Raw genomic sequence first — 26,976 nt, forward strand, 5'->3', positions numbered from 1 at the left:
TCTATCCGCTAGTAGCAGCCGGAGTGAGCTTTCAGTAATCCCTTGCTTAAGGTCCTACCACCCCTACACATTTAAATTCTCATAATTCTATACTTACCTCTCCTTAGTTCTGTAACTTCATTTTTCGATACTTTACTACCCACACCCTGTGCTGCTCACACTTCAAGTTCCCACTTAGCATGGCTAAATGATTTTATTTACCAAACTTCATGTAACACTTATTTCTGAAACAATGGCTTCAGACTATGTCTTCTGACTTCTCATCAATCCAAGTTTTAGTCTTCTATATTAAGCCAGATAATGTAAAAGATAATTAAAAAGAGAACACATAAAATATTAAATTTTGGGCTTCCCTGGTGGCGCAGTGGTTAAGAATCCGCCTGCCAATGCAGGGGACATGGGTTTGAGCCCTGGTCCAGGAAGATCCCACATGCCACGGAGCAACTAAGCCCATGCGCCACAACTACTGAGCCTGCGCTCTAGAGCCCACAAGCCACAACTACTGAAGCCTGTGCACCTAGAGCCCGTGCTCTGCAACAAGAGAAGCCACTGCAATGAGAAGCCTGCGCATAGCAACAAAGACTAGCCCCCACTCACCGCAACTAGAGAAAGCCCGGGCGCAGCAACGAAGACCCAACGCAGCCAAAAAATAAATTAAATATATATATATATACATACTACATTTTACCATATCCATTTATCTAACAGGATGGTGGGCATCTCAAAAGTTACATTTAGCCATCAAGTAGCCTTCATTCAGATTTCAACGTGTGCCTGAAGAATGACCTGACGAAATCTTCCTTATTGAGCACATCTGGAGGGTTGCTCGTGGCTCACTCTTGGCTCTAAGTAAGTATGTAGCTTATAGGTAACAAGTCACCTCTTTGAGCTTCAACTTCACCTTAAAAAGAAGGGTTTGGATTAGAAAGGATCTCTTAACTTGTAATCCGTAGGTTTTCAAGTCAGGTCATTCATACATAGACCTGGGTGGGGTAACCATAAATCCCTTGAAATTGTATGCACAATTCTGGATATAAATTTGTTCAGTTTTCTAAGGAGAGAGAGTTCATGGTTTTCATTAGGTTCTCAAAGAAGTTCATGAATTACAAAGTGGTTAAGAACATCTGGATTAAAGGATTTCTCAGATTCCTCAGATTGTGTAATTCTGTATTTTTAAAACTATGGAATGTGCAGATCCACTGTTGGTTTAGCTTTTATGACAAACCTAGATTATAATTACTTTTCCCTTTCATTTCAGAATCTAAATCTAATAAGGGTAAGCCTAAATTATAATTCTAGGCAAGTTATGATCAAGCCAAACTTACAGGCATGTCTTAGCAGAAGAAAGGCTAATGTCAAAGGTGAAGACCCTAGAACTACTTGACAAAGTAACACAAAATAACTTTTCATTTCTAAGTGTCTAAGTGACTGAGATTAAACAATGACTGAAAAAAATAACAAATACAAACACAGAGGCAAAATTCCATTCAGCAAAAACTGTAATGCCTATGAACTATAGAGTAAAAAATAATCAGTTTGTAGTCCACTTATTTCAAACAATAATTAACACAAAAGTTTCTAACAGAGGGACTATAATCCTAGGGTATCCTCTGTTATCTATTTAAACCTGTTTCCTTACTTCAGTTCTTTATCTCCAATTGCTTGCTTGGCATTTGCCAAGTAGAATTCAAAGGATGTTTATCACCATCTGTCTGAAAACTAGACCTATCTCCTTACTTCATTATCTCTGTAATGGTACCTCTGTTCTAATTATCCACGCTCAAGAATACATGAGTTTGGATGAGAGACAACGACTCTTAAATGTACAATAAATTCAGGTAAGAAAAATGATTACAAACCAGAAAATAACTGTTATCCCTCTATTTAGAATTAACTATTTTCTTAAGAATCCAAAGACTTTATTCATGAAAAATTTGCAAATAAAAGGCAGATGAAGATCCATATAAAAACTAAAAAAGGACGTATTTTGAGGAAAGTGAAAATATGAACACTTACTGGATACTTGAGGTCAAGGAGTATTTAACATTTAAAGATATTTTTATAGATGAAATAATATGATGCCTCGGATTTGTTTCAGAAAAATGAGGGAGAGGAGTGTATAGGGTATAATGCAAACAAGCTTGATCAGAAATTCAGAATTGATTGAAACTGAGTGGTAACTACATGGTGGTTCCATAACAAAAAGTTAAAAGTTAAATTCTGATGAGAAAAAAAAATTGTGTGCATATGGCATCACTATGAGCAACGAAGCCATACACAACGGGAGTCTTAAAAAGGAAGGGTGGGTTGGTGGTTTTCTCTTGGTTGTCATGCAAAACGTATGAGGATTTTATGACCACTTGGTCAATATACTATACAAACTGCAATTTGGTCAGTGACCTTTCTATCATACCAAATTTACACACAAATGTTTCTCAGATGGGACCAATAGGACAAGTGAATTAAAAAAACCTTCACATAAATAAAAATAAAATCAATTTGTGTAATAAGTATCTCCTATGACAAAAATTAGCGAAGGGTTAAACTTCATAGTTTTAAAATGAGCAAGGCAAAAGGTTCACACAAGCAGAACTTTTGTAGAGCAAACATTACTATCGAATGTTTCAAATTATTATTTTTAATGGGTAAACTGATGCATTTTATATTTGCAAAAGTAATCTTATTCCAGTTGATATCAATATTTCTAAAGATGCAGACTACCTGGACATTAAGATAGGGACCAGGATGAGTGCTTTATGCAACTAAAAATGGTGTGTGGGAGAGGGAGAACCATACACCTTCTTGGTTAAATTCACTTTCTAAATGAAGGTATGATAAATTTGCTTGCTGGTCATGAAATCTATTGGGTTGGCCAAAAAGACTTACCTGTCTTCATGAAACAGACTACAGTTGTTACAAATTGCCGTGTCCTTCAGTTTACCTGCTAACAATTCAAATACTCAACATATTAACAGAATAAGCCATATACTACTTTCCCCTAAAAGTTCAGAATTTCTTCTCCTAGAGATTACTAAATTCTATTTCCTGAATTTGTATCTTGGTACGGATTTTTAAAAAAATGACCCATTCGTCAAAACAACAAATAATTTAAATAAGAAAATATTAAATTTCGTATTAATATAAAAAGTGAAGGCATACTTAGAAATGTTCATTTCAAATATAACCTCTTTTCAATACAAATCAATAAAACATGGTACAGCTTACTACTTATCAACAAACTATAGATTGAAATTTGTATATTCCCAATACACTTCAAAATTTTGATTTTGTACAATTGATTGCCAAGGCCTTAACTTATTTTAGTGTTAAGACCTAAAATCACATTTGAGAAATCTACTTTTTGAAAACCTTGGTTTGTATATTTAAGGGTTTCATCAATTATATCAATATTATTAATAGCTAAAATATTGGAGCTTAGCATAGATGGAAAATTCCTGAAGACAGCAATTCATCTATGACCAACCAAGCTAACAGAAGCATTACTCTAAATAGGATCCCCAAGTATATATACTCCAAGGATCCTTTAAGAACTGTTTACTTTCAAGAGGGATCCTCTCCTTTAATGCTTGATGTTTAATTAACTTAGAGTAGTGAGATGCAATTACTCCAACTCCAAATTTAAATCCCTATTATAACACTTAAAAGCAGATTACTAAATCCTGCTGAGCCTCAGTTTTCCTTATCTACAAAATGGGGAAAAAAGATTTAACTAGCAGAGTTTTTGTAAAAATTAAAAGACACCATGGGGACTTGCCCGGTGGTGAAGTGGTTAAGAATCCACCTGCCAATGCAGGAGACACAGGTTCGAGTCCTGGTCCAGGAAGATCCCACATGCCGCGGAGCAACTAAGCCCGTGTGCCACAACTACTGAGCCTCTGTTTCTAGACCCCGCGTGCCACAACTGAAGCGCACGTGCCTAGAGCGCATGCTCCGCAACGAGAAGCCACCTCGATGAGAAGTCCACGCACTGCAGAGTAGCCCCCACTCGCCGCAACTAGAGAAAGCCCGCATGCAGCAACGAAGACCCAACGCAGCCAAAAACAAACAAATAAATAAATGTTCCTTTAAAAAAAAACAAACACCATGCATCACTGAATGTCAGCATTCAAAACTGGCTTTTTTTTTTTTTACCCACATCTCTATTCTTTAAAATTCTAGAGGCTGGGTTTTACATTCTACTTTTCCTAACTGGTATTTTACTCTTATTGATATATCATTGTTGTTTTCAAAAGCCACCTCAAATCTTTTGCTGATAAAACTCCAGAGGCGAAAAAACCCAATCTATAATAGTTTTGTCCCACGTAGTTCATGGTAAAAAGGAAGAGGAAACATGCAATTAAGTGGAAGAAAAAGAAGAATGAGAAAACATTTCCTTCAAGAAAATGTTCTGAAATAATTCCACATAGGAAATGGATCCTGTAAAGGTATTTTCATAGTGGTTTAATAGGTGTTCACAAAAAGGTATTTTATGGCAATGTCACTCTTCCTCACAAATTGAGTATCTTCATTTATTGGCCAATTTCATAAAACTTAACATTCTAGAGGTCAGATTTAAAAAGCTGACTTAAAAATAGTACATATTTTTAAAAAGACTTAACTTTGAAACAGACCTCATCCCCTGTAAATTTTAGGCATTACTATTTCTGAGCATCAACTATGCAAATCAACTAATTAAATACCCACCTCCCCATCTGTAGTAACAGATAAATGACAACTGCTCCCAAAAGATGTATAAAACATTTAGAATAGAAAATGAGTAAACATCTCAACTAGTAAAATTATTCCTTTTTCAGCATTAAAAAATAACTTGTGAAAAATGTAATGTTATTATGAAGTGTCATAGTCATCTCAATTCTATTTTGAAAATAACACATGGCATAATTTTAACTAAGAGAAATGCTAGTTTTCCAAAATAGCATGACTGTTACCTTTCCCCAAGACTGTTATCTTTTCCCAAGGTTTAAAAAATAAATATTACCATCATGACATTACTAGAAAGAAATTGAAGCATACAAGGAATAAACTATAGTTTCTTTTTATATCAAAATGTACTCTTGAAAATGTGTTTGGCACAGTGCTAAATCATATATAGTTAATACTAAATATTGCAGGATACAATAAAACCCTGGAATTAACTGTTTACACCCTCTTATGGGAATGAAAATAATAGATACCAATTATTCAGAAGTCAGCCTATACAAACTGTATAAACAATATTTCATGTTTTGTTTTGAAAACCAGTGATATAATAAATTTTACATAAAAGACTGCAAAATAATATAAATGGATTTAAACAGATCTTTACAATAAGAAATTCAAATGGAAACAGACAAGTAACAAAGAGAAGTAAAAAAATTTATTGCAGTATTCGCTCCACCAGATTGCCTGGGGATCCCTTTTCTTGTATTGTTTTCAGGGTGACCTAATACATCAAAATCTACATTTACAAAAACTCCTTCTGCAGATAGGTCATAGATACTGCATGCTTTTTTTTTTTTTTTTTTTCCAACAGAATAAATTATATATCCAGGAGATTCTGCCATTTTACAGCCTGGAAAAAACAATGCTTCCCTGGAAACTGGGCTAAGCTAAAGAAAGCCATCCGCTGCTAGGTTAAACTCCAAGAACACTTTATTAAGAACATTAACAGACTAATTTCCAACATTCACTTGTTTATTTTTTAAACAGAAAGTTTTTTTTCCAAGATATAAACAATTTTTGTTAAACTATAATACAGTGGGAGTAAAAATGAACTGAGAATCTGTTTCTGCTGCACAACAGCGAAGGGAGCTCCCACAAAAATGTTTTGCCCAACATTTCCTTCTTTTGTTCCTGCATCCCAGGTTCCATTCTTACTCTTCATAAAACTGATTTTTTTTTGCCAGAATGTTGATATTTCAAGTTTTTCTGCCTTTAAAAAAAAACTCCTGTAAATTTGGCTGCATGTACAAATTCATTAGCTGGAAGTCCCGTCCTTGGCGGCATACAGGGATCGTAAAGTCTGAACAACTTTATTAGTCAGCTTATTAGCACTCGTTAGAGCAATTTTTTTGTAAATAATGTCTGACTCTTTAATAGTGTCTACCCAAGGCACCAGTTTGCGGCCATCACGGCGCTTAGCCTCAGTCCAGGAGCCACTGTAGGAGCCTGCCATCCACTGAACACTGAAGCCATTGCTGGTTTTCTGTACTACTCTTGCAATTTGTGGTCGATCTTTGTACTTTGGACAGCAAATAGCGATGACATCCATGACGTCAACACTTTCATTCATCTGTGCTGCCAACTCCGTAGAGTCTGAATTTCGTTTTGACCTTCTCAATGACTAAAACATTGGGAGGGGGGAAAAAAGACCAAGTGTTACACAAAATAATTTTAGTGAAATTATTGTTTTTATTGCTTTTAATCCCTTGACGCCGGGAGTTGGGATTTCCCAGCACACTTCCATTGCCGGCAATGAGACGCACCGTGACCGCCAGCGCCAAGGGGTTAACATATACTTGTAAAACCATGTAACTCTTAATTTGTACCCGTGTCTTTACTCTTATTGATATATAAAATTATATATACATATGAACCATAAAGCTACATAAAACTTATCAACAATAAAAAAGGATAACACACATTAATACAATCCAAAGAAAAATTAATAACCCTTTATGCTGGATAAATCTCATTTCTGTTTTTTTCTTTTTTATTGTCTTTTATGTTAAACTTTCTACAAAAGGATGTATAAATGGATAAGTAGAGAATTTCTATCTACAAAATGTTTTCTCTCATAAGTATTACATTACTTGGTGTACATTTAATAGACTGACATATATAAGCACATAAAAATCATTTTACGTAATACGCTGCGAAATACGTTGACTCCTCCTCCGCCTCACCCCTGAAGTGCCTCCTCCTCTATCCTCCCCATCACTTTCATCATCTTCTGTCTCTGCTGCTGCATTATTTTTAGGGCTGCCTCCTCCAAGCAGCGAGGTAATTGCTTTGTTCCGAGCATTTGTGCTAGCTGACACCTCCCCTTCTTCTTCCTCTTCATCAGGGTCCAGATGTTCCATGAGAAGTTTGAACTACAAAAATTAGATATTAATTTAGAATTTTAAGTAAATTTTTTCAAACAAGACTGCCAAATTCCTAAATGTTTTCCTTTATTTAAAATTTTTTCCTAAATGTTTTCCATGGTAGTGGTTTGGTGTGGGTGAAACAGACTTTAGCTATTGTCCAAGTTGGGGGCTGGCAAACATTTTCTGTAAAGAACCAGATAGTAAGTATTTTTGGCTTTGCAGGCCAAAATGCAATACAAAAATGAATGGGCATGGCTGTTTCAATAAAACTTTATTTTACACAAACAGGCAGTTGGCCAGATTTGGCCCATAAGCCAGATGTTGCGGACCCTGATCCAAGTGATCAAGCAGCCAAGTGATTACTAATTATTGACAGACTTTTAAACATTTCTGCCCCCATTTTCTGCTCTCCACCAAGATAAGAGGATACAACAGGAAACAAAAAATGTTGAAGAATTTTAAAGAACTAAAATAAATGTCAAATTTAGAGTACAAGGTTTGCAGTCTATGAATAATATGAAAACCACTGTGTACATTACATTCTTGGTCAAAAAAAGTCATTATTAGTTGTGTTCAACTACCAGCTTTAAGTAGATTAAAATTAAAGACTTTATTTTTACTTTTTAGGACAATCTCAAAAATTTTTTGAAAACATAACTTTTATTCTGGTAAAATATACATAACATAAAATTTACCATTTAAAAGTGTTTAATTCATTGACAGTAAGTATATTCACACTGTTGTACAATCATCACCACAGTCACTTCAAAAACTTTTTCATCATCCCCCAAAGAAACTCAATCTGTACCCATTCAATACTCCCCCCCATTCCTGAGACAGTGGATGTGAGAAGAACTACAATCCTGCAGCCTGTGAAATGAAAACCACAACCACAGAGAGACAAAATGAAAAGGCAGAGAATTATGTCCCAGATGAAGGAACAAGATAAAACCGAGAAAAACAACTAAATAAAGTGGAGATAGGCAACCTTCCAGAAAAAGAATTCAGAATAATGACAGTGAAGATGATCCAGGACCTTGGAAAAAGAATGGAGGCAAGGATTGAGAAGATGAAAGCAATGTTTAACAAAGATCTAGAAGAATTAATGAACAAATTGAGATGAATACAATAACTGAAATGAAAAATATGCTAGACGTAATCAATAGCTGAATAAGAGGCAGAAGAACGGATAAGTGACCTGGAAGACAGAATGGTGGAAATCACTGCCACGGAACAGAATAAAGAAAAAAGAATGTAAAGAAATGAAGACAGCCTAAGAGATCTATGGGACAACATTAAATGCACCAACATTTGCATTATAGGGGTGCCAGAAGGAGAAGAGACAGAGAAAGGACCAGAGAAAATATTTGAAGAGATTATAGTTGAAAACTTCCCTAACATGGCAAAGGAAATAGCCACCCAAGTCCAGGAAGTGCAGAGTCGCAGGCAGGATAAACCCAAGGACAAATATTCCAAGATACACAGTAATCAAATTTACAAAAATTAAAAACAAAGAAAAATTATTAAAAGCAACAAGGGAAGAATGACAAATAACATACAAGGGAACTCCCATAAGGTTAACAGCTGATTTCTCAGCAGAAACGCTGCAAGCCAGAAGGGAGTGGCACGATATATTTAAAGTGATGAAAGGGAATAACCTACAACCAAGAATACTCTACCCAGCAAGGCTCTCATTCAGATTCCACAGAGAAATCAAAAGCTTTACAGACAAGCAAAAGCTAAGAGAATTCAGCAACACCAGACCAGCTTTGCAACAAATGCTAAAGGAACTCCTCTAGGTGGGGAAGAGACTAGCAACTTAAAACAATCTTGTACATATTCAGACTGCTATATCAAAACCTCATGGGAACAGCAAACCCCAAAGCTACAATAGATACAGAAAAAAGAAAAAGCAACCCAAACATAACACTAAAGGTGGTCATCAAACCACAAGAGAAGAGAACAAAAGAGGAAAGAAAGAAGACCTACAGAAACAAACCGAAAACAATTAAGAAAATGGCAAAAGGAACACACATACCGATAATTACTTTAAATGTAAATGGATTAAATGTGCCAACCAAAAGACACAGGCTCACTGAACGGATACAAAAACAAGACCCATATATATGCTGTCTACAAGAGACCCACTTCAGACCTAGGGACACATACAGATTGAAAGTGAGGGGATGGAAGAAGGTATTCCATGCAAATGGAAATCAAAAGAAATCTGCAGTAGCAATACTCATATAGGACAAAATAGACTTTAAAGTAAAGACTGTTACAAGAGACAAAGAAGGACACTACATAACAATCAAGGAATCAATCCAAGAAGAAGGTATAACAATTGTAAACATATATGCACCCAACTTAGGAGCACCACAATATATAAGGCAAATACTAACAGCCATAAAGGGAGAAATTTACAGTAACACAATAATAGTGGGGGACTTTTAACACTCCACTTTCATCAATGGACAGATCAGCCACACATAAAATCAGTAAGGAAACACAGTCCTTAAATGACACATTAGATCAGATGGACTTAACTGATATTTATAGAGCACTCCATCCAAAAGCAGAATACACATTTTTCTGAAGTGCACATGGAATATTCTCCAGGACTGACCACATCCTGGGCCATAAAGTGAGCCTTGGTAAATTTAAGAAAACTGAAATCATATCAAGCATCTTTTCTGACCACAACACTGTGAGATTAAAAATAAACTCCAATAAAAAGACTATAAAAACACAAATACGTGGAGGCTAAACAATATGCTACTAAACAACCAATGGATCACTGAAGAAATCAAAGAGGAAATAAAAAAAATATCTAGAGACAAATGAAAATGAGAGCGTAACGATCCAAAACCTATGGGATACAGTAAAAGCAGTTCAAAGAGGAAAGTTTATAGCAATACAACCTTACTTTTGGGAAACAAGAAAAATCTCAAATAAACAACCTAACCATACACATAAAGCAACTAGAGAAAGAAGAACAAACAAAACTGAAAGTTAGTAGAAGGAAAGAAATCATAAAGATCAGAGCAGAGACAAATGAAATAGAGACAAAGAAGACAAGAGCAAAGATCAATGAAACTAAAGCTGGTTCTTTGAAAAGATAAACAAAACTGATAAACCTTTAGCCAGACTCATCAAGAAAAAAAGGGAGAGGACTCAAATCAATAAAATGAAAAAGGAGAAGTTACAGCTGACACCACAGAAATACAAAGGATCATAAGAGACTACTATATGCAACTGTATGCCAATAAAATAGACAACCTGGAAGAAATGGACAAATTCTTACAAAGGTACAGTCTCCCCAGACTGAACCAGGAATAATTAGAAAATATGAACCAATTACAAGCACTGAAATTGAAACTGTAATTTAAAAACTCCCAGGCTTCCCTGGTGGCTCAGTGGTTGAGAATCCGCCTGCCAATGCAGGTGACATGGGTTCCAGCCCTGGTCTGGGAAGATCCCACATGCCATGGAGTGGCTGGGCCCGTGAGCCACAACTGCTGAGCCTGCACTCTAGAGCCTGCGAGCTACAACTACTGAGCCCACGTGCCACAACTACTGAAGCCCGCATGCCTAGAGCCCGTCCGTGCTCTGCAACAAGAGAGGCCACTGCAGTGAGAGGCCTGTGCACTGCAGCGAAGAGTAGCCCCCCTTGCTACTGGAAAAAGCCCGTGTGCAGCAACAAAGACCCAACACAGCCAAAAAACAAACAAACAAACAAAAACTCCCCAAAAACGGAAGTTCCGGCCCTGATGGCTTCACAGGCAAATTCTATCAAACATTTAGAGAAGAGCTAACACCTATCCTTCTGAAACTGTTCCCAAAAAGTGCAGAGGAAGGAAAACTCCCAAACTCATTCTGTGAGGTCACCATTACCCTGATACCAAAACCAGACAAAGATACCACTAAAAAAGAAAATTACAGGCCACTATCACTGATGAACGTACATGCAAAAATCCTCAACAAAATACTAGCAATTCGAATTCAACAATACATTAAAAGGATCATACATCATGATCAAGTGGGATTTATCCTAGGGATGCAAGGAGTTTTCAATATCCACATATCAATCAGTGTGATACACCACATCAACAAACTGACAAAAACCATATGATCAGGACTTCCCTGGTGGCGCAGTGGTTAAAAATCTGCCTGCCAATGCAGGGGACACAGGTTTGAGCCCTGGTCTGGGAAGATCCCACATGCCGTGGAGCAACTAAGCCCACGTGCCACAACTACTGGAGCCCCCGCGCCTAGAGCCCATGCTTCGCCACAAGAGAAGCCACAGCAATGAGAAGCCTGTGCACTGCAATGAAGGGCAGCTCCTGCTTGCTGCAACTAGAGAAAGCCCACACTCAGCAACAAAGACCCAATGCAGCCAAAAATAAATAAATCTATATATTAAGAAACCCCCAAATGATCATCTCAGTAGATGCAGAAAAAGCTTTTGACAAAATTCAACACCTATTTATGATAAAACTCTCCAGGAAGTGGGCACAGAGGGAACCTATCTCAACATAATAAAGGCCATATAAGACAAACCTACAGCTAGCATCATACTCAATGGTGAAAAGCTGAAAGCATTTTCTCTAAGATCAGGAACAAGACAAGGATGCCCACTCTCACCACTTTTATTCAACATAGTTTTGGAAATCCTAGCTACGGAAATCAGAGAAGAAAAAGAAATAAAAGGAATCCAAATTGGAAAAGAAGACGTTAAACTGTCACTGTTTGCAGATGACGTGATACTATACATATAAAATCCTAAAGATGCTATCAGAAAATTACTAGAGCTCATCAATGAATTTGGTAAAGTTGCAGGATACAAAATTAATACACAGAAATGTGTTGCATTTCTACACACTAACAATGAAAGATCAGAGAAATTCAAGAAACAATCCCATTTACCACTGCATGAAAGAGAATAAAATACCTAGGAATAAACCTACCTAAGGAGGCAAAAGACCTGTACTCCGAAAACTATAACATGCTGATGAAAGAAACCAAAGAAGACACAGATGGAAAGATATATCATGTTCTTTGATTGAAAGAATAAATATTGTCAAAATGACTATACTACCCAAGGCAATCTACAGATTCAATGCAATCCCTATCAAATTACCAATGGCATTTTTCATAGAACTAGAACAAAATATCTTAAACTTTGTATGGAGACACAAAAGACCCCCAAATAGCCAAAGTAATCTTGAGAAAGAAAAATGGAGCTGGAGGAATCGGGGTCCCTGACTTCAGGCTATACTACAAAGCTCTAGTCATCAAAACAGTATGGTACTGGCACAAAAACAGAACTACAGATCAATGGAACAGGACAGAAAGCCCAGAAATAAACCTACCCACCTATGGTCTATTAATCTATGACAAAGAAGGTAAGACTATACAATGGTGGAAAGACAGTCTCTTCAACAAATGGTGCTGGGAAAACTGGACAGCTACATGTAAAAAAATGAAATTACATCATTCTTTAACACCATACACAAAAATACGCTCAAAATGGATTAAAGATCTACATGTGAGACTGGACATTATAAATCCTCCTAGAGGAAAACACAGGCAGAACACTCTCTGACATAAATCGCAACAATATCTTTTCTGATCCATCTCCCAGAGTAATGGAAAAAAAAACAAAAATAAACAAATGGGACCTAATTAAACTCAAAAGCTCTTGCACAGCAAAGGAGACCATAAACAAAATGAAAAGACAACCCACATATTGGGAGAAAATATTTGCAAATGATGTGATTGACAAGGGATAGTCTCCAAAATTTACAAACAGCTCATGTGGCTTAATATCATCAAAACAAATAACCCAATCAAAAAATGGGCAGAAGACCTAGACATTTTTCCAAGGAAGACATACGGATGGCCAAGAGGCACATGAAAGGGTGTTCAACACTGCTAATGATTAGAGAAATGCAAATCAAAACTACAATGAGATATCACCTCACACCAGTCAAAACGGTTATCATCAAAAAATCTACAAACAATAAATGCTGGAGATGGTGTGGAGAGAAGGGAACCCTCCTACACTGTTGGTGGGAATGTAAATTGGTACAACCACTATGTAGAACAGTATGGAGGTTCCTTAAAAAACTAAAAATAGAGCTACCATGTGACCCTGCAATCCCACTCCTGGGCATATACCCAGAAAAAAACATGGTCCGAAAGGATACATGCACCCCAATGTTCACTGCAGCACTGTTTACAATAGCCAAGACATGGAAGCAACCTAAATGTCCATCAACAGAGGAATGGATAAACAAGATGTGGTACATATATACAATGGAATATTACTCAGCCATAAGAAAGAATGAAATAATGCCATTTGCAGCAACATGGATGGACCTAGAGATTGTCATACTGAGTGAAGTCAGACAGAGAAAGAGAAATATCATATGATGTTGCTTTATGCGGAATCTAAAAAAAATGGTACAAATGAGCTTTATTTACAAAACAGAAATGGACTCACAGACTTAGAGAATGAACTTATGGCTACTGCGGGGGAAGGGTAGAGGGAATGGATAGTTAGGGAGTTTGGCACTGACATGTACACACTGCTATATTTAAAAAGGATAACCAACGAGGACCTACTGTATAGCACAGGGAACTCTGCTCAATGGTATGTGGCAGCCTGGATGGGAGGGGAATCTGGGGGAGAATGGATACATGTATATGTATGGTTGAGTTGCTTGGCTGTGCACCTGAAACTATCACAACATTGTTAATTGGCTATACTCCAATACAAAATAAAAAGTTAAAAAAAAATCTAAAAAAACCCCACCCAACTCCCCATTCCTCCCCATTCCTGCCCCCCCACCCCGTAACTTCTGTTCTATTTTCTGACTCTCTGAATTTGCCTTTTTCTTTTTTTGGGCTACACTGCAGCTTGAGGGATCTTAGTTCCCTGACCTGGGATTGAACCTGGGCCCTCGGCAGTGAAAGCACGGAGTCCTAACCACTGGACTGCCAGGGAATTCCCTGAATTTGCCTTTTCTTAAAGACACTTTAAAAGCACAATTTATACACTCACATACTCACATACTTCTTAGATGGGTCTATATGTAACAGATATACAAATACACACACACACACACACACACACACTTGTACTGCTTCTGTAAGAATACATGAAAAAGTAGTAATATTGGTTGCCAGAAGGAAGAGGAATAGAATGGCTGAAGAGGGCAGGAGGATGACTTTTCATGGTTTTTCCTTTGATGAAATATAAACCATGTAATCCACTGAATTAAAAAAATACATATATAGTCACAGCTTTTCTCTAAAACTTGCCTAAAAACTTTGCTTTTCACTAAAATAAAGTTAGTGGTCAGCTGGTATTTCCTAGGAAAAAACAATTGTAGTGCAGTGGGTGAAGCGGGAAAGACAAGCTTAAACTAACTCATTAAAACTACATAGACAAAAATAAGGAGTGATGGGTCGCAAAGCATACCTTCAATGAAAGGAGGTAGCTATCTGTCTCAAAAGAATTTACTTTTTAAAAAAGTCATTATCAAAATTAAATATATTTTGGTTTCACTACTCACATCTAGATACTGTTTTACTATACTCCTCTTCACATCTTCAGTGATTCTGGAATTAGCCATATCACTCCGCAGGAAGTCCAGTGTTTGTTTGGGATGAAAATGAACTCCTGTTTTTCGGTTTATCGCTTTATCATACACTTTTGCAGATTCAGATGGAGAGTATTTCTGAATTTTACTGTTTTGGGAAAGCAAAACCATTAACTTAAAACAAATTTTTTAGGCATTTACATTTAAATTGATTCTAGTTAAATTTTATTTAGTTATAATTAAACTTTTTGTTATATAGATTTTAACCAGTGAAATTGTATACAAAATAAATATAATTTTAAAAAGGGAAGTAAAGACACAAAATCAAAGATTAAAAAGAATACTCTCTTGTTTCTGTCAGTATTTGTCTTGAATAGAGGTATCATTTAAATGAAAGTAGTTTCTCATGTCTATTTCTTAGCACCATGATTGTGACTGTAGGACAGTTTTAATGTAACTACTCAATACTACCTAACTGGTTTACCTCCTTCTACTGTTTTGTGCCCCAACTATTCATTCTCTACACAGTGACCAGAATTATTGCTTACAAACCTGTTTCACATTATTAACAACTCTGTTTCAAAATTTTTCCAACACCTTAGCACTGCCCCAAGACTTTACAAGGTTTTAAATTATTCTGAATTACAGGCGTATCTTGGAGACGTTGCGGGTTTGGTTCCAGACCATCGTGATAAAGCAAATATTGCAATAAAGCAAACCACATGAATTTTTTTGTTTCCCAATGTGTATACAAGTTACGTTTACACTAATATTATAGTCTATTAAGTGTGCGACAGCATTATGTCTAAAAACAACATACATATCTTAATTTAAAAATATTTTATTGCTAAAAAAATGCTAACTATCATCTGAGCCTTCAGTGAATCGTAATCTTTTTGTAATAGCAACATCAAAGGTCACTACAAAACATAATAATAAAAAAATTTAAATACTGTAAGAATTACCAAAATGTGACACAGAGACACAAAGTGAACAAATGCTGTTGGAAAAATGGAGCCGACAGACTTGCTTGATGCAGGGTTGCCACAAACCTTCAATTTGAAAAAAATGCAGTATCTGCGAAGTGCAATAAAACAAGGTATGCCTGTGGCTGCCAATATTTAACATCGAGATAGTTCTCATTAAAATCTGGATTATCTAGCTTCTCTTGAAAAGATGGAAGCTCTGGCCACATTGTTCCCACTCTCTTCCATGGCAACAAGCTGATGAACATCTGAGTAATATCTAAACCCTTTAGAAGAAACATGTTCTTTTCATTTTGCCACTGACCTACCAGGTCTACATTACTCATTTCATTATCTGTCCCTACGAACATGTGACTTCATAGGGTTTCAATGAATGTGAAAAATGTCCAGAATTCCACGGGTACAGGCAGAAAAGAGATACCTATAGTGATTGACAATGGGTAAAATTATAGGGCACTCTAAGTTATTAGTACTTTTCTATCTCTTACTTGATAGTGTACATTAAAGGCTGCTAGACTGTTAGAACTTAGCCTAGTTGTTCTGCATCTATTCTTCATTCATAGCTCTTCTTTTTTAAATAAAATTTATTTATTTTTGGCTGTGTTAGGTATTCATTGCTGCGCACAGGCTTTCTCTAGCTGCGAGTGAGCGGGGGCTACTCTTCGTTGCAGTGCGCGTGCTTATCATTGTGGTGGCTTCTTTTGTTGCAGAGCACAGGCTCCAGGCACGCCGGCTTCAGTAGTTGTGGCATGCGGGCTCAGCAGTGGTGGCTCGCGGGCTCTAGAGCGCAGGCTCAGTAGTTGTACTGCACGGACTTACTTGCTACGCGGCATGTGGGATCTTCCTAGACCAGGGCTCGAACCCATGTCCCCTGCATTGGCAGGCAGACTCTTAACCACTGCACCACCAGGGAAGTCCCCACAGCTCTTTAAAAACTTGAATTTGTTATCTATTTTTAAGGTTAGTCTAATTCTCTAGTATCTTTTTAAGTATATTAAGGATTTAAGTCCTCTAATTTATAATTTATAATGCATTATCTCCAATTAGAGGAATAGTTTTCCTCTCTTCAATAACAGAATGGACAAATTATGGTAGATTATACAACAAAATAGTATACACCAATTAAAAGGAACAAATTCCTTTTTTAAAAAGAGCATTTTAAATATTCAGCATGCAATCAAAACTGGGTTTCATATTTGTTCATTATTTGAACACAGCAAGTTTTTTCTCTCACTGCTTATGCAACCTTACCTATCAGAAAATCCACAGAGATTCTTCAAATGTTGTTTTAACATCAGAAGCAATAAAATACCCTGGGAGACATTTGCAAACTCAATTAAAGGAGCTGAATTTTCTGGCAAACATTTCATCACTGAATTTATATCATCTTCTGAATCTGAATCTGAATCTGAATCTACACGTTTCCGTGACTTCCGAGGCCTGGAGACTTCTTCTTCACTCTCGCTTGACTCATTTTCCTTAGCAGGAGATGATTTTCTCTCTTTCCTTTTGTCTTTTACCATAGACTGAAAAAAAAGAGGAAATTATTCTGTCTGAAAAATAATAAAACAAAAATACCACTACAACTATACATATGCGCCATTTAACAGCTTCAGAAGTATCCTTATATTAATATTTTATATACTGAAACCCTCTGATTTTCCATAAACAACTGGGGATGCAATCCTTGGGGGAAAAAATTATGTTCCAAGACTAAATAAAATCCACTCCTTCAACCACTGTTCCACCCTCCCTAAACCATTCTGAAATATCATTCAAAGGGAGAGAATTTTCTTATAGTAATGAAAGATAAATTAGTTATAGAAGTAACAATTTGATATACAGGTAAGCCATTATAGAGGAAAAGAAGTAATTATAATTTTTTTTTTTTTTTTTTGTGGTACGCAGGCCTTTTACTGTTGTGGCCTCTCCCGTTGCGGAGCAGAGGCTCCGGACACGCAGGCTCAGCGGCCATGGCTCACGGGCCGAGCCGCTCTGTGGCATGTGGGATCTTCCCGGACCGGGGCATGAACCCGTGTTCCCTGCATTGGCAGGTGGACTTCTCAGCCACTGCGCCACCAGGGAAGCCAGTAATTATAATTTAACTGGGGAAAATATAATAGGCTTGATTTCCCCAGCTTCTATCAAACTCTCCCTTTTAAGAACTTTTCAGCAAGATAATGTGCAACTTTCTTTAAATACTTAAATTCTGGTTTTTTGTACTTTACGAAACTGTTAGCTTTTAAAAAGAAACAAAGTCAGCTGGTTTCAAGGTGGAAAAGACCAGATTACAAAGCAATATTCAAAATGTAACTGCTAAAAAATAAAACAGGAGAATACAAGTATATGTACAACAGTAAGTGAAGTAAAATAAGATAACATGATGGATCAAGTTCCTGGGAAATTATTAACCTCTCAAACTTTAATGTGCATATTAAACAACTAGAGATTTTGTTAAAAATGCAAACTCTGTTTCAACAGGTCTAGGGTAGAGTCTGAGGTTCTGCAGGTCTAACAAGCTCTCAGGTGAGGCCAGTGCTACTGGTCTCGGTCCGCACTTCAAGTAGCAAGGGTTTAGATACTTCTGTAATTCCAACCCTTAGGTATTAAAAAGATCTCCCTGGGCTTCCCTGGTGGCGCAGTGGTTGAGAGTCCGCCTGCTGATGCAAGGGACATGGGTTCGTGCCCTGGTCCGGGAATATCCCACATGCCGTGCAGCGGCTGGGCCCGTGAGCCATGGCCGCTAAGCCTGCGCGTCTGGAGCCTGTGCTCCACAATGGGAGAGGCCATAACAGTGAGAGGCCCGCATACAGCAAAAAACCCCCAAAAGAACAAAAAACCAAAACCAAAACCAAAAAAGGATCTCCCTGATTTACGAGTTTGACCAGGCTGAGTTTTGAGCACTACGATATTGTAAAATGAGATATATACTTATATCATCAGGTACATGAAAATACTCCAATTAATTTACAAAGAATGGAAATTACTGAGTGCACCTACTATGTACCCAGGGCTATACCAGGTGCTTTTACAATGAAACCAATTATATTTCCTTCTTAAAAACCATGAAAGAAAAGATACAAAGTTTACAACAAAAAAGTTAGTAAAGATTTTGGGCATACTATATGCCAACTCCATTATGATGCTGGTGTTCAGGGATAATAAGCAAATCAATAGTATAAATTTTCTGTGTTTACTTGTAAGTAAGCTACTTATATTTCTTCAAGTATACTACTATTATCTACAGCATTACCAGATTTATAAAATAGCAAAGTGTTTTAAAATGGGGTTTAAACAAATATATGAATGAACACCAAACACTTAAGGTCAATGCTTGAAGTGAGATAAAGCGGGATGGCTTATCAAGAGAACAATCCACGTGTGTGTGTGTGTGTGTGTGTGCGCGCGCGCGCGCGCATGCACACGTGCACGTGTGTGTGTATAAATTCCACCTAAATGATCTGGAATGAAATGGTTTTAAGATCTTTCTTAACGGAAATGAAATGGCAACCCACTTCCTCTCCCCAATTCAAGCACTACCCAGATTTCAGTTAAGTTTATTTAGAAAGATTTTATATACCTATGAAAAGAATAAAAAGAACAATGAGAAACAAAACAGTGAAAATAGCATGCCTGTACTTTGAAAGATTAAGAATAGTAATGTGTGTAACTTACCTCCTTGAACGACTGCAGTAGGTTACTACCAGAAACTGAGAGTGTAATGTCTATATGATGCATTATAAACAACGGCTCTTCCTGTGTCTGGTATGGAAAACAGGCTAGATTGTCTGCTATATACAAGAGCATATTCACTTCTGTTTTCTGTAAATTTTAGAAAAAAAGGTACACATGTTTAGTGGATAATCTAGAAATCCATCACAAAAGCCTTTTTAGAGAAAATATTACAGGGCACTTTCACCTCAGTTAATGTTTCAGAACGAGAGAGAGAGTTGGGGAGCGGAAGAGGGAAGGAAGAAGGGAGGAGGTGGAACAGAAACGGATTTTACAGAATAATCTTAAACCCATTTTAAGAGATTGCATAATGACTTAAACCATGGTACCTTAAGAAGGGAAGGGGTGAACTTTTTTAGTGCACCCAAGTGGGAGTCCCTGAAGTTTTCTTATAGAGTATATAGAATCTTTAAGATAAATCCATACCACATCAGAAAGTATACATATGAATTCATAATTATTTGTCATTGTGCCTCTAAAAGTTTAACCCATATGGAGATCAGTTACACACAGTTACTATTCTGCCTTCAAAAGTAAGTGGTAATTATAGTACTAATATGTGGGTTAAAAAAAAAAATCAAAGTTCATGTACTCATAAAACAATTGTCAGTTTCCTATGTGTACATAATTTAGAATATCAGAGTCATTCTGACGGTGTTACCAGTTTCACACCAAAAAACTAATGCTGGCAAATTATGGTTACTACTAGTTGTTTGCTTAAAAAGAAGTAACAAACTGAGATTTTCAGCATTTACATGATGATACAGAATATAAACAGAAAGACATGTTAATATTTAAATTCCTTTAAAACATTTATAGCTTAAAAAAAAAGAAAAAATAGGCAATTAAAAAACACTCCTTCCTACCATCTCCCTTATCCTGCTGTCCAAACAACATAAAATATAGTATCAGCAGTAGTAATAACAAAAATCCCATAGGACAGATGGAATGAACTTGCTGTTAGTACTCATGAAACCCCCACGTTTTTATTTTTAAATATGTATCAATACCTACATGTTAAAGTTGGAAAAATACAGACAAGCCTTTTCCTTCCTGAAACCTTCTTCCTTAGTTTTCTCTTCCTAGCTCTTTGACTATTCCTCTTCTATCTCCTCAAACCAACTCCTTTTCAAACTGCTTTTAGCAACATTCTGTTCTTTTAGGTGCTTAGGACAAAAATATTTCAGTTATCCTTTGACTATTCTCACAGACTCTCATTTAATTTATTCCTTCCTCACAACGTTTCTTCTTTTCTTTCCTACTGTCATTGTTTTCTTTCCAGCTTTCATCGTAACAGGTCAATCCCGTATTACCTTCAATGTGAACACAATGCTAAAAAATCTGTGTTCCTAAAATGCTCTCTGGCACCTGTCCTCATCACTGAATTTAACACTTTCAACAGTTTTCCACTGTCTACAAGATCCTCCATTAACCATGCCTCATTATGATCTTGCTGCTCCAGTTAAATAACATCTATTCATTATTTCCCACACATTCTTTTTTTAAAAAAAATATTTATTTATTTATTATTTATTTATTTTGGCTGCACCAGTCTTAGTTGTGGCATGCGGGATCTTCGCTGCGGCATGAGGGATCCTTAGTTGCAGCATGTGCGATCCTTAGTTGTGGCATGCATGAAGGATCCAGTTCCCCCACCAGGGATTGAACCCAGGCCCCCCACATAGGGAGCATGGAGTCCCACCCACTGGACCACCAGGGAAGTCCCTCCCACACATTCTTATCTTTGTACCTTTATTCATGTTTTTACACCTGCCCTGCCTTAAGAGTAGATCCATCTTATCCCCTAGGCCTTCAGAGATTTGTTCCTCCTCTGACATCCACTGTATTATGACAGCTGGATTTCCAGTTTAGCATTTCACATGCTGAGGTGACAGAGCATCCAGCTAATGATATACAGCAGGCAATGAAACCACGTAGGAATTAAGCTCAGAAAGGAGATAAAGACTAGGGCAGTATCGATACAAACCACCGGGACTCAGATTATGCTAATCTTAACCGTTAGTTCCTTTACTTAGTGTCCTATCCCTCCGACTGGAGGTAAGATCCAATGAGGAAAAGAGCACTATATCATAGCATTTTGTACTCCTATCTAAATATCTTACACACAATGAAAGCTTAATACTGATGACAGCCCTGATGATGACTAAAATTATAGTCCAAGTAGTTCTAAAATAGAAGTTTGTTATATTTATTTGTTAGATAATATATCCAAAAATTTCATGTTGTACTTAAAAAGAAGAGGTCTAATAAGACATCTACATTCTGGTAATTTTAATTTTACTTTATTGAAAAAATCTGGTGTTGGAACAGCAACAAAGTTAAGCTATCAAGTGATTAAAATAGGAAAAAAATATTTTTTTTCTTTTTAAAGCTTTACACAATACACTAATTGGTAAGCTCTACGTGGAAAGATACCACATCTGTCCCATTTACTATTTTATCTTCATCTCCTAGCACAATGCTACCATAACGCAAATAGATGCTGAATAAATATTGATATAAGATGAATGAAAAAATTTAGATAAGCTTAAAGAACAGGATGTTTTATTTTCTTGCCTTATGGTCGTGGCCAATACAACTTGTGCAATAGCCCCCTAAAGGGTCAAAATTGTAATTACACAAAAGTGGGCTCTTCATTAAAGGAGGTCAGGCTGAACAACCAGGGATCTCAGCAGCCAAAACCGTATTAGAATAGTTACTCTAACAGCATTCAAGTCTGACAGAAACAAGCGAAATTTCACTTCATCTATCCATCTATCTATCTATGTAATCTATCCCTGGAAGTGACAGTTTAGTAACGTAGCTTATTTAAAGGTATGCTTAAAGGAACTGCTATCAAAGTTTATAAGACACTCAGTATGGAAACACAATTATACTTTATCCCACAATTATACTTTATCCCTCATTGTGTTTATTCTCATGCAAAATTTCCCCTTCAATTTTGACTGTATACCTTGCAATTAACATAGACCTAAATAAACACATTTAAGATAGCCTCTATTATTTACTAAAATGGTAATATTTTTAAAATGTTGACTACTTTAGGCATAAAATTTATAGAACACTTATTTTCTTAAAATAATAAGTTTTTAATACTTACTGCTGTGTCGTCAAACAGGTTGAGTAAAGAAATTAGAAAGGCTCGTCTGTGTTGGCGGTTTCCACGGATCATGGAGTAAAGGTGTGAACACAAAGCACTAGAGGACTCATCTTGTCTGAAACCTCTTACAGGATCTTTTAGGCATGTATTGATTGCCTGTTGCACCTGGTAAGACATCTTCATACCAGCCACCGCTTTCATCTGAAATCAATAAAAGCCTTATTTTTGTCACAGAAATTAGAAGAGTCAAATTAAAAATATAATTTTGAGCATTATAGTTCAAGGCAAACTTCATTATTTGGTTTTCTTTAAAATAATAAAAATCATAGAATGCAAGTGCTGGAAGGAATACTGCAGATCATCTACTGCAATCTGCTCATTTTATAGAAGAAACAAATGGAGACTCAGAAGAGCCATCACTGCCAAGATACAAAGTAGGGACCAGAACCCATGCATCCTGATTTTTATCCTGTGTGCGTGCTGTACTGTTACCTCTAGCTCAATTTTAAGAGTTAATTTTAAACTAGAGTAAACACCCTGGGGGACAAACTTAGTTGCATGTTTAAAAGTAACTACTAAGCAAAATATTTTATTCTAATATGAATCTGAGCACAACATTTGCTAAAGAAATGGTTTACCAAAGAACGATGTTTAAATTTAGATTGCACAATTTAAAAATACATACATGAATAAATCCAGCATATTTTTTGTCTATTTCCACAAGCTGCTGATCAGCCTTGTTCCGCATAGCTGGTTCTGGGTCTGTGCCCATAGCAATTAAATATGGTACACACTGGAAATAAAAATAAAGAATTCATAAGACATCACCATAGTAAAAGCTCTATATGTATCTTGATATATGTTAAAACTTGCTATATATCTGGGACATATGAATTTAGCTTTATAGGCCTTCCTATAAATGCCATGGTTTAGTGTTTTTTTAAAAAAACTATTAACCTTCCCTTAAATCTTTCCCTTAAAGCAAAAAAGCACTGGAGTATCAGCAAGAAAATAATGTGGTGAAATTTAAGCAATTTCAGTGTGATTTTAAGGTTCTTTAAAACTAAAGGGCTCCCAGACTAAGAATATCCATTTAAGATTATGATATATACTACAAATGTATAATTCAATAATTTTTCAAGCCTGACTGAATTTTCTATGTAAAGATAATAGAGGGGAAAAAGTAATTTGTCTTCCATACTCAAAACTAGAAAAATATAAATTTTTTCTCACAAAGTTGATTTTAAATATGGCTTCAATGGTCAGACAGTTGGATAGCTAGCAATTTGGTAACAGCCATACTCACTGTACACTTCTAAAAGTCAGGAAACACCACTACTATGTTAAGTGAATCTGAATTAGATAGAGGTGAGGAGGTGAGAAAAACAACAACAAACAAACAAAAAACAACTTAAAAAAAGTAGACACAGCACTAACTGAAATGGGTCATCATGAATTAAATCCTGAATTGGGGTGGGGTGGGGGGGAGAAATCCACAAAGAATATTATTAGCTTAACTTACAAAATATGAAAATGAACTATATATTAGATAATATTGTATCAATCTTAAATTTCCTGAATTTGATGACTGCATTATGATTTTGTAAGAGAATGTCCTTGTTCTTAAAAAAATATACGCTGAAGTGTTTGGAGGTAAAGAATCATGATATCTGAAACTTACTATCAAATGATTTGGAAAAAAGTGTACGTATTGAGAGAGAGAGAAAGCAAATGTGGCAGAATGTTAACAAATGGTGAAATATAGGTGAAGAGTATAAAGAAGTTTATTGTACCACTCTTGCAATTTTTTTTATAATTGTAAAATTTAAAAGAAAAGCTTAAAAAGAGAAGATATAATAAAAGCACAACCACCTGAGACCATTTAGAATACCAGCAAAGAGCCCTAAGTATCTAAAAAATTCAGGAGTATCAACATAGTACTGTATACTTAATTAAGTAATCTTGCCCTGAATCATGAAGAACAGGCTAAATACGCATTACTGTGTTTTGTTTCAGGACACAGGGAAGAACACAGCATAACAACATAGAGCATATTTTAGAAAAGTTCCACAAAACATAGCCAAAATAAAAATCTTGAGGGTACAGGCTTTGGTTATCTAACAAATTTACTTCTGCCCCTCCTGAACATGTCAGATGGTGAATACTACAACATCAGAATTAGCTGCCAATTCCTTGTAGTACTAATATGTCTTGAGTACATCATCTAGTCTACACATCGGTGTTTTGAGGTGTTGGGTACTTGATATTACTTCCAATTAAAGATGAAGGAACTGAGTTCAGATTATATAGGTTATTTTTCTGTGGACTAAAATCCACCCTGTTTAAGACAGATTATACTCTTAACCCCAGTTACATTACATATTTGACATTACATACGGTTGGTTCTTAGAGATAAGAGTCAATATCAATTAAAACATATCTATCATTTCAGAAGAAATAATTCGGAGTACGTATTCTACAAATATAAATTGGAAGTTTGTTTAATAGAGATGTTATGAATATATGGGTATTTTGCAGTAAAGACAACCTAAAAGATGGACTAAAACTTGGATTCTTAAGAGTTTGGGACAAAAAAAAATCAACAACTAAGAGGAATAACGAACTACTTATTTTCTAATCACCAAGTCGTCAAATGGCAACAAATCTGGCTCTTTTGCTAAGTGCCGCTGCTATAAAACATACTTACCTGAACTGGATGAATAAGACCTTGGTTTAGAGTCAATGCAATGACATTTAGGGCAAAGTGGCGTACACTTGATTGGGTGTGAAAAAACGCCTCGAGCACCTGTTTGAGGTAAAGCTGCATGATGGAACTACTCATCCCTGAGGAAACATCACCCATTTCTTTTAAATCTTCCTGTTTTGCAACCTTCTTCCCTACAAAAGGAAGTAAACATACTAAGAACATGTACATTAACTTTACTAAATACTCTAAATTAGGCCACAACCAAAAGCACAAAATGTTATAGCTGTCCCAATGGTTCTCAATTTTTTTTTTTTTTTGGGGGGAGGAGGGTCTGTTAGAGACTCTTTGAGAACCTGATGAGAACTATAATCTCTCTCCCTCCATCAAAATGTTTTCGTCTGCACATATATTAAATTTTATAAACTACTTCAGGGAGTTTATGAAGGATTCTTCTTTAACGGAACTCCTTTACCTAAAATTCCTTATCTATTAGATATCTGGATTAAAAAAGAGTCATAGGGTATGCTAACTGCAGCTACACTCTGCATTTTTGAAAGTATGTTTTTACTTACAGTCTCTATCTGCCTGCTGCATACGTGTATCTTCTTCTTGTAGGTAGGTCTGGAGGTTTTTTAACACCTGTATTTTTAAATTTACTGAGGAGTTTTTATCAGATAAAATATTATTGTATAGATTTTTCACCTCTTGCTCAAACATTAGACTTGGATGTTGAATAAAGGCAAATCCTAAAGAAGAGAGAAAACAAAAATTCTCTTGATATATTCACATTAAAATTAAATATAACATTTAATGTTGATAAAATTATATAAACAGCTCCTTATTTCAAAAATTAAAACTTAAAATGACTGGAAGAATATGCTGGTGGCCTTACCTAGAGAAGTATTACAGCAGGTACTTCTTTCCCCATGAATTAAAAACAAGAAATTGCATTTCAAAGGAGAATTTCACACAAGAGGAAACCTTGAGGAGGGAGCAGGGCCTAGTGGCTAGGGGAGTGGATTAGGAGTCAGGAGTCTTGGGTTCTATTCCTGGCTCCACCACTGACTTGTAGTGTGACCTTAGGTGAGTCACATAATATCTCTGTGCCTCAATTCTCCATCTGTAAAATGGGGACAATAATATTTACCACCCACCTACCTCAATGGGATATTTTCAGGATTGAAGAGGTAATGTCTGCAAACATTTTTTAGATTCCTAGCAGAAGGTACTACCTTGGAGCTATTAAAAATATATATATTGAAATATATTCATTTGATGAAATGGAATAATTCTAAAATAAAGCTTAAAATCTTCTATTTGTTTCTCATATGTCATTATAATTGAAGCCACAATGCTGAATTCTACAACCACAAGCTAATAAGCAGCAAAATAATATTGTCCATGTTTATTTGTACAAAATGCTTATTTATGTGAGATAAAATGAAGATCCTTGATGAAAGCAAGTATTATGGATGCCAAATAACAAACTAAATTCAAAGCATAGAGTGATCAGATAACTAGCCCAAGGTGACACAGGATAACTATGGCCCAGGCAAGATGTCTTTTATCAACTAGTCTAAAGGCACTATTTTCTGGATAGTGCTGCAAGTTAAAATTTACACTCTTTGTTCTCTGAATTAGATGTAACACTATTAGTTTTTGCCACTTTATAGAATGTATGTCCAGATTGAATATTCAAATGTATACATGTGACTTAAAAGATAATACTCTATCA

General features: G+C 36.1%; 1 protein-coding gene across 4 annotated transcripts in view; it reads right to left on the reverse strand.

Annotated features, from left to right (window-relative positions):
• Positions 1 to 5,355: 5,355 nt before the first annotated feature.
• NIPBL (NIPBL cohesin loading factor) overlaps positions 5,356 to 26,976 on the reverse strand; it is a 191,505-nt gene continuing 169,884 nt past the window's right edge. For 3 of the 4 annotated variants that reach the window (XM_027092649.1, XM_027092653.1, XM_027092651.1), the window contains 9 exons: positions 25,814 to 25,987; positions 25,242 to 25,432; positions 23,220 to 23,327; positions 22,535 to 22,735; positions 19,357 to 19,503; positions 16,933 to 17,207; positions 14,669 to 14,843; positions 6,906 to 7,094; positions 5,356 to 6,343 (listed from right to left, as the gene is read on the reverse strand). In XM_027092649.1, coding sequence (XP_026948450.1) covers positions 5,978 to 6,343; positions 6,906 to 7,094; positions 14,669 to 14,843; positions 16,933 to 17,207; positions 19,357 to 19,503; positions 22,535 to 22,735; positions 23,220 to 23,327; positions 25,242 to 25,432; positions 25,814 to 25,987 — 1,826 coding nt within the window. In that variant the 3' untranslated portion in view covers positions 5,356 to 5,977. Of the gene's footprint in view, positions 6,344 to 6,864; positions 7,095 to 14,668; positions 14,844 to 16,932; positions 17,208 to 19,356; positions 19,504 to 22,534; positions 22,736 to 23,219; positions 23,328 to 25,241; positions 25,433 to 25,813; positions 25,988 to 26,976 lie in introns of all 4 variants that reach the window. The other variant, XM_027092652.1, reaches the window with a different exon arrangement.

Source organism: Aethalodelphis obliquidens, unplaced genomic scaffold (genome assembly GCF_003676395.1).
Source record: "Aethalodelphis obliquidens isolate GAN/ISIS:26980383/991018 unplaced genomic scaffold, ASM367639v1 scaffold80, whole genome shotgun sequence".
Taxonomy (NCBI): Eukaryota; Metazoa; Chordata; class Mammalia; order Artiodactyla; family Delphinidae; genus Aethalodelphis; species Aethalodelphis obliquidens.